Source organism: Gossypium arboreum, chromosome 7, assembly GCF_025698485.1.
Source record: "Gossypium arboreum isolate Shixiya-1 chromosome 7, ASM2569848v2, whole genome shotgun sequence".
NCBI classification, from domain to species: domain Eukaryota; kingdom Viridiplantae; phylum Streptophyta; class Magnoliopsida; order Malvales; family Malvaceae; genus Gossypium; species Gossypium arboreum.
Genome location: NC_069076.1, coordinates 83,313,897 through 83,322,809, shown reverse-complemented (window position 1 = coordinate 83,322,809; position 8,913 = coordinate 83,313,897). Strand labels below are relative to the sequence as shown.

Genomic DNA, 8,913 nt, shown 5'->3' with positions numbered 1-8,913 from the left:
TCTCCACTAATCACCCACACATTTAGATTTTGGGTTCTAGCATATAAAGATTGAGTTTGAGAGAGAAGGAAGAGCTTTAGTAAAGATTCGTGGCTTTTTATCATTTTATCATTTTATTACATGTTTAGAAGCTTTAAAATGAGTTGTTTAGCCATTAATATCACTATTTCATGCTATTGTAACATATGGGCAATTGGAGAAAATTGTTGTTTTGAATGAAATTAAAGAGAAGAAAGTTGCTAGAGGTCATTGGTTGTGATTTTAAAGTGTTCTGTAATAGTTTCTTTTATATAATTCAGGGTTCTTTAAGTAGGTTATATGCATACCATGAATGAAGGGACTTACAAAATATTTGAAGTGTTTTTAGGTAAACTTAAGGAGTCACATTGCGACTACAGAGCCCAACATCGTGACATGGCATATATGACGTCATGACCTCGTTATTCAGTAAGGCTCATCGCGACGTCCTTAGTCCCTACATTGCGGCGTCGCGCCTGTTTCAACACTACAATATTTTTTAAGTTGTTTGGACCTTTCGAGGCCTGTTTTGGGTTCCAATCACCTTTGATTAACTCTAAGTAAGTCTTAAATGATTTTAAATTGTATTCAAAACTTTAAATCTTGTCTAAAATATATTTTAATTATTTTATAAAAGTATTTCAAAATTTCAATTCTCAAATAAATTCAAGATTTCTTACTTGTACATGATTCGGTGACATTTCTCATCTGTACCGATCATCTAAAATGGGTGAGGGGTATTATAGACAATGATGATTGTGACATGCTTGTGAGGTGACAAAAAATTAGGTAGCTTTACGTCAAGTCTATCTAAGTTATTATGTCGAGATTAGGTAAAAGTTGGATAGATTATTAATTACCTTTAAGTAAAGGAATTTCGGATCATTAGTTTGTGAATTAACATTATGATTAGTTTTTTGATGTTATTTTATTTTATTTTGTTAGTTAATTTAATTATCAATCATATTTGGTTGTCGACTATGTGATTTATTTGGAAGGTTGCTTAATTTTAGTATTGATTATTTGATTATTATTGTGAGTAGAATAGTTAAGTTATTTACTCTAGTAGTTTACTTTCCTTTTGGGTTTTGTCGTACCAATTAAATTTACTCTCGCCAATGAATTCTGTCAAATGTGGTTGCAACAAGAAGGAAAACAAGGAGGGAGAAACACATGTTGTTCCATAAGCTTCAAAGAGATGGTATGACACTCCAAACCTTCTTCTAATCACATTTCATATATAGCCTTCCCCAGTAGGCATAGGAAATTTGACAATCATGCAAAAGGTGGCTACAACCATCTTATCCATCCGCATTATAGGTCTCTTAAAAATTCAATTGTAGGCCACCAGGTGGTTTATGACCAGGAAATTTACCATATTTGTGACTATATCTTCTCCATCCACTAAAATTATTGGAAGAGTGACAAACCCCTTAACTGCAACCGGCTAGTTGGCAAAACCATAAACCAAGCTAGTTTTTGTCACAGGAGATGTTTGGATTTAGGGGACCCTTCCCTTAGTCGCAAGAAGCATGGGGATCAATGTCATTATCATCAGAAAAGCTTGAGATATCCTCACTATAAGCACCTATTTGAAGTTGTCTTCCAGAATGTCCTACTTAAGTTGCGACATCCTTAAGATGAAGAAATGGATTCCAGTGAGAGCATTCTTAGGAGTGAGCAAAACTCTATTTGACTCGAAAAAATAAAAAAAAATCTAAATTTCGAGTTAAACGAATCGAGTTATTCGAACTAATCGAATTATTCGAGTCAACTTGAATCTTTTTTTCAGAATTTCGAGTTCGAATCAAGTTTGGTTTTTGAATTCGAATAAATCGAATACCAAACTATAATATTTTACATTTTACCCCAAACTCCCAAACCTCTTTACTTTCCCCCAAAACTTTTACTCCTTCCCAATTTCCCCCTAAAACTTTTACTCCTCTCTCATCCCACCACCTTTTACCCCAAACCCATTCCCCCTCCCAAATTTTACTCTCTCCATTGGCTTCCCCCCAAAGTTTTACTCCCTCAACCCTCACAATTTTTTATTTTCCCCTGAAACTTTTACTTTTCACCTTTTACCCCCAAATCAAAAATTAAAATCATCCAAAAAATCCCTAAACCTAAATAGTAATAATTTTATTTATATATACTATTATATTATTAAATTAAATTTTATATTTTTTACTATTTATATTATTGAATTATTTAATCATATTGAATTTTTATTGTAACACCCCAAACCCGGCCTAAACGTTATGGTCGAATCTGGCGATGTAACATGAGAGTGTTTTTGAAAACGCCCTGCCCTTAAACCGTTCCAGTTATTATCTTTTAACAGTTCGAGAAAACGTGGACTAATTGATTTGTTTTAAAACATTTCTTTTACGAGGAAGCTTTTGAAACCCAAATAATTTTTGAAAACTGTTTCATTTACTAAAAATCTTAGTTTATTTTAGGAAAACTGTACTTAATTACGTTGCAGTTTATAAATCCATAATCAACAGTTCGAAATCCAAAATTAAAACTGAATAGTCCCAAAGTCCATCATACATAAAATACCAACAAGAAATAAGCGATGTAACCGCATGGTAGTGGTGGTCACCGTTGAGCCCTCCGCTGCACTAATCTATCAAGTCTGGGAATTTATCTACACAGATTAAACAGAAAAGGGTGAGTTTTCGCAAACTCAGTGTGTAATCTCCACAGAAAATATACACAGTATCAGAAGTTAGTCATATATCCAAAAAACAGATAATTCGAGCCTGAGCCCTTTATAGAATCAATGTGAACCTTAGTCCACTCAGATACAGAATAAGATACGAACTGGGTCTTAGCCCATCTTAAACATAACATGCATAACATAACAAAATAACAGAATTATGCCCACCAGCCCTGCACACCAACTCTGTCCAACCCAACACACCATGTGGGGATAAAATCGACCTACCCATCCTAACACATTGTGTTGTACCGAAATACAACACATAATCAGATAATTGCAGTTGAGCTACCAGATGACAGGCCTAAAAACCTTTCAGAATACTTCCTCCATCATAACACCAACCCCACTCTAATGCAATGCATCAAACAAGTATGACATGCTATAATGCAATTTAACAGATCATACAATCGGTCAGATACACATGCTAAGACTAACATGCTTAATTTATACATCACATAATCAAATCACAAAATCAAGGGTCTAAGTAATGCTTATCGACCCTACAGTAGGTCACAGTCGACTTGGGTGACCCGTGCAACCTTACAGATTATTTCAAAAAAATGGGCTCACGCGCCCGTATAGCCCCTATGGCCCAAATTGGCCTTGGCCACGTGGATCACACGGCCTGGCCCAAAAATTCTACACGCCCGTGTAGGCCCACACGGGCCCAATTAGTCAAGCTCGTATCTCACTCACGGCCTCAGCGGCCATTACACAGCCGTGTCATACACCCATGTCTTACGCGCACGGCCTGGCTTGTCGATCACAAGCTCGTGTACTACCACACGGGCGACCACATGCCCATGTGACGTCGACAGAATCATTTTTTGGCTTTCGCCGACCCTAATTTTTTGTGGTTTTGGGTACACGCCTGGTTACAAAACGAAGCTAAAACAACCCTGAGCATTCTAAAACCTAAAATCAGTGTATACAACATCAGTTTAGCAAATTAGAAATTGAGACTAGCAAATTCACCATTAAAGATTTTCCCAAAACTCGCCTTACCGTTAACAGAGAACTTTTGCAGCCACTTCTTGATCCACAACGCGAATCCACTACTCAAAGATTATCGCCTAAACCAGTAATTCTAGAAAAAGGTTCAAATTCTTATTCTAATGATAAGTAATCACAAGAAAAAAGAAAAAGAATCACCTACCGAAACCGCACCAATGCACTCCTCGAAGCAAGAGGAAATCAATACTCAAGAATGAAAAAAGGATAAAAAGAAAAAGGGAGGAATTTAGGAGAATTTCAACAGAGAAAAGCAAAAGAATAGAAGAGGAAAATCGTCAGAAATTCAGAGAGTGGGAAGGAAAGGCCGAAATTCGCTATACCGGAACCACACCACTACTCAGAAACCTAGACAAAACCAACTCTTGCCGAATTGATAGCAAAAATTATCCCATTTTTCCCACATAGAGATTTGAACACAAGACCTCAAGCACTACAACTCTCCACTTAACCACCAGACCAACAAGCCCATTCTAACACATTTTGACAAATAAATACTTTTAAGCCTAATAACTAAAGGTCAGGCTTTAAACAATAAAAATGCCAAAATTTGTCTAAACTAAAGCTTGAACTTGAGACCTCACACACACACACTCAAGACACATAACCATTAAAGCAAATAGATAGTTATGTCAATGAATTACAAAAATATATTTAAAAACATTAGGCGTTACATTTATAATTTTTATTAAAATTGATTTATTGATGATGCTATAAAATATTCATGTTTAAATTTTATGTTGGTATCAATTTCACATTTTATCTTTAAGATAAATTTTATTAAAAATCACATTTTTACATTTAATATATTTTTTAATTTTAAAATACATAGCGACAAGAATCAAAAGATAATTGAAGCAACTAAGCAAGCAAATAAACTAACCCGTATATAAAATATTAATAAATAAATTATGAGGGGATGAAAGTTAATAACAAATTTGATTATGGTGGGTGATAGTGATTATAAGGACCTAAAATCATTTTTTTAATTTAACTCGAACAAATATATTCGATTCCAATACCATCTCACTCGACTTGATTTGAGAAAATTTCAAATCGAGTTAGGATGATAAAATAAGATTCGTCAACTCGATTAACTCGAAATTTTTTTATTCGATTCGATCAAATGCTCACCCCTAAGCATTTGCCATAATATACTCGCCTCCCAAAGTAATCGTAAAACTTCTTTCATTCGAGTCCATAAGGGTAGTATACATCAAAACTAAGATGATGACCCTCCCGGAGCATATCAAAGAAGGGTTGGAAGTTTAGCCCAACATGGTTTAACGGTTAAAAAGCTACTTGCATGGCAACAAGTACCCCTTGCACAACATTAACAAGGGCAACCGTTTCCACTATATCCATGACCTTCTTGGTCTCCATCTACTTACCTGTCTGTCCCCTCCGACAAGCTCTTTCTTCCCTTGAGGACTAAGTTGACCTTTCTAACCTCTCGATAGTAGTATTGAGATTGAGTTCTAAGTTACTAATCCTTCGGTCCCACTCATGGATTCACGCGATAACCATCACTAATTTTGTTCCTTCAAATATTGATATATTAGCTCTTTTAGAGTTTTCAACTACATTACTAAATAATTAACTCTTCTGGAGCTTTCAACTAATTTTGTACTACCAAATATTGCATCAATATTGGTTTGTTTTGCTACTTGTAAGGATAATATTCATTGTTACATTGTCAAGTAGACATATTTTGTTCCTAAGAAATTTTTTGAACAAAATATTTGGGTATTCAACAAGTATACAGAATATTTGGGCATACAAGTATCTTAAAAACTCTCATTGTTCTCTTATTTATTATTATGTTTTCACTTCTAGTGGTTATTATTAATTCTAACATGACAAATTTCTAAATGTCTCAATAAAACTAATATTACAAAATTTTATCGTGATAATTTAGTCATATCTAAAACAATTAATAATCACAATCATATCTCAATTAAAAATATTCTAAAGCATTTTATCAATCTAAATTTTGCTCAATAAATCCAAGATTAAAACCAAAATCAATATTGTAATCAAATCTTTCACCATCCTCAAAATAGAAATAAAATAAGGTAATAATAATTAATCATAAGATTAAAAAATAATTTCAATATAAAATATTAAATAAAAACTTTCCGAAAACTCCACATCTTATGTCTAAGACCTAAAAGAATAGATTTGATCTTCAATCCTTAAATGAATAAATCTGATTAGGGTTTATAGTTGTCTTGAAGTAAAAAACTTAAAAACTTTGAAGTAGTTGAGTGGGTAAAAGATTGCCAAAGCCCATAAAGTGTAGGTTTGACTCTTTTTCTCGTCTCTTTTTACTTTCCTTTCTTTTATCATGTGATGATGGTTTTATAACCTTCTTGACACAAAACAATAATAATCATTTGGTAGTTGATTAGTTAAAGTTATTTGATTTATTCTTGGGTTGCGGGATCAAATCCCACTGTAGGAGTTGGGGCTTTTTTTCTTATGATAAAAAAAATAAGTTTTATAATTAAATTGAGAAAATTTTCAAGTGATAAAAGTGAATGAATGGTTGAGGGAAATGAAAAAAAAATTATTTTTATGACATGGGTTTGAAATTAACTTTGGGTGTGTATGATAAAAGTGACAGAATGGTTAAAGGAGATGAAAAGAAGTTCTAGCTTTGTAATGTGGGTTTGAAGCTTTGGGCGTGTGTCAAAATTTTTTCTCTATTGAGAATCATGAAAAGTTTTGAAGAGAGACTAAAAGGGAGTAGTGTAAATAAATGATGGAAAATTAATCACACCACATTTCTATTTTTTTTATTAAGTGTTATGGTCAGTTTGTTGACTCCTATTTCTTAGCAAGTCTATTAGTTAAATAAGTTTGTTTAATCTTTTTGGGATTATTTTGTTTTCATTAGTCTGTTAGTGGAGAATCTTACTTCCACGATTTAATTTCTCTGTAAGCCTATATAAAAGCATAATTGTTGAAGTTAATAATAGTGAATTGATTTTGGTAATCTTCCTCTCTTGTGTTAAGTATTCTTTAAAGCTTGTCATCAGTGGTATCCGAGTCAGGTTTAGAGTGTTTTGTGTTGTGTTCCAAATACGATGTCGCAACATCTGAGTGATTCCGATAGATTTGTTCAACCTGCTATTCCTTGCTTTGATGGTCATTATGATCATTGGAGCATGTTGATGGAAAATTTCTTAAGGTCAAAAGAATATTGGTCTACCGTTGAGGATGGAGCCTAAGAGCTAGAAGCTGGAACCAGTTTGACTGATGCACAGAAGATAGAGATTAATGCACAAAAGCTAAAACATTTGAAGGCAAAAAATTATTTGTTCCAAGCAATTGATCATTCAATCCTTGAAATAATTCTTCGCAAGGATACGACAAAACATATTTGGGACTCAATGAAAAAGAAGTATCAAGGCAATGCAAGGGAAAAGTGTGCACTGCTTCAAACGTTAGGAGGAGAATTTGAGAATTTGCGCATGAAGACAAGAGAGACTATTTCAGATTATTTCTCCAAAACAATGACAATCTTCAATAGGATGCGTACTCATGGGGAAAAGCTTGGAGATGTTGCTATCATTAAAAAAAATTTACGATCCTTGTTGTTGAAATATAATTTTATTGTCTGCTCAATTGAGGAATCAAAAGACCTCGATGCTCTTTCCATTGATGAGTTAAAGAACTCATTAATGATTCATGAGTCAAAATTCGTTTTACAAGATAGTGAGAAGGAAGCGTTGCAGGCACTATCGTCTCACAAAGATTCTAGGCATGGTAACAACAAATGGAGGAGAAGAAGCATCGATGATAGGAGAAATGTTTGGGATCATCGTATGCTTGATGAAAAGCCAAAAACTATAGACAAATCCTAGATTGAATGTTTTTGATGCCACAGGTATGGTCTGTAACACCCCCAACCTGTATCCGTCGCAGGAACAGGGTTATGGAGCATTACCGGAGTTTCAAAATAATTACAGATAATCTATGTAAATTACTATTCATGTTCGAAACATATCATATCGTTCCTTGAATGGACCCTCGAGGCCCAATTTATGCATTTGAAACAAGTTGGGACTAAATCAGAAACTCAGAGAATCTTTCACAAAATTTTAAAATTTTTCTTATGTACAGGGGTCACACGTCCGTGTGGCAAGACCGTATGGCTCACATGGCCAAGTGACAGGTCTATGTTTTAGGCCGTATGGGCCTTAGATGTGAGGCATATGGCCGTGTCCCAACCCGTGTCCTTACCCGTGTAACTCTACCCGTGTGCTTATTTCTAAGCATTCTATTTTTCAATTTTAAGATGCAAGGCGCACACGGCCAAACCACATACCCATGTGCCAGGCCGTGTGTCACACATGGTCAAGACACACGCCCGTGTGTCTACCCGTGTGGAAAAAATAAAGCCATTTCCTAGCTTTATTTCTCACCCAAATTTTCCATTAACCTACAACAACACTTACACATATATAACAACCAATTCAATACATATTATCCAAGCCAATTGCAAGAATTATGTGTGATATATTATCACATACATTCATGTATTTCCAAACTTACCTTAATAACTTCATTCATTGATTACTAAAAACTACTATTAAATACATGCATACAAACATATACAGATGTATCATTCACAGTCATATTTCAAGTTTAACTCTTTTCTAAGCCAACTCAATACACGCCATATAAACCATAGGATATTTAATAAAATCTACCAGATTAATCTGGATAGTGTAGTCTGATATGTTGATCTGATCCTTCGAACTCACGTTAATCTACAAGAAACATTAAACAACACGAATAAGCTTATTGAAGCTTTGTAACGCCCCGAATTTGGGCCTAGAAGTATTGAGCCTTGAGTATAGGTCCGTAAGGAGGTTGTATATAAGCATTTAATTGTGCAAGGAAATGACACAATTAAATGTCTACTTTGGTGGTTTATGGCCCTGAGAAATGTTGGAGAAACCTTGGGTTCAAACCTGGGATTTAGCAAAAATTTTGGTTTTAAGTGAATAAAACCCTGGGAGCTTGGATGAAGGCCTTTTAAATTATTGTGGTAAATAAATGACATAAGGAAGCATGTGGTCTAGTGGTTGTGGCGTCATTAAGGTTGCAAGGGAGTCTGGGTTCAAGTCTTGCCTCTTGCAATTTAT

The 8,913-nt window shown here is 34.4% G+C and overlaps 1 protein-coding gene across 1 annotated transcript; it reads left to right on the top strand.

The window, feature by feature from the left end:
- The first annotated feature begins 7,152 nt into the window (after positions 1-7,152).
- On the top strand, positions 7,153-7,626 carry LOC108475732 (uncharacterized). Its single transcript, XM_017777725.1, has one exon. The coding sequence runs from the start codon at positions 7,153-7,155 to the stop codon at positions 7,624-7,626; it is 474 nt and encodes a 157-aa protein (XP_017633214.1).
- The last annotated feature ends 1,287 nt before the right edge of the window (positions 7,627-8,913 follow it).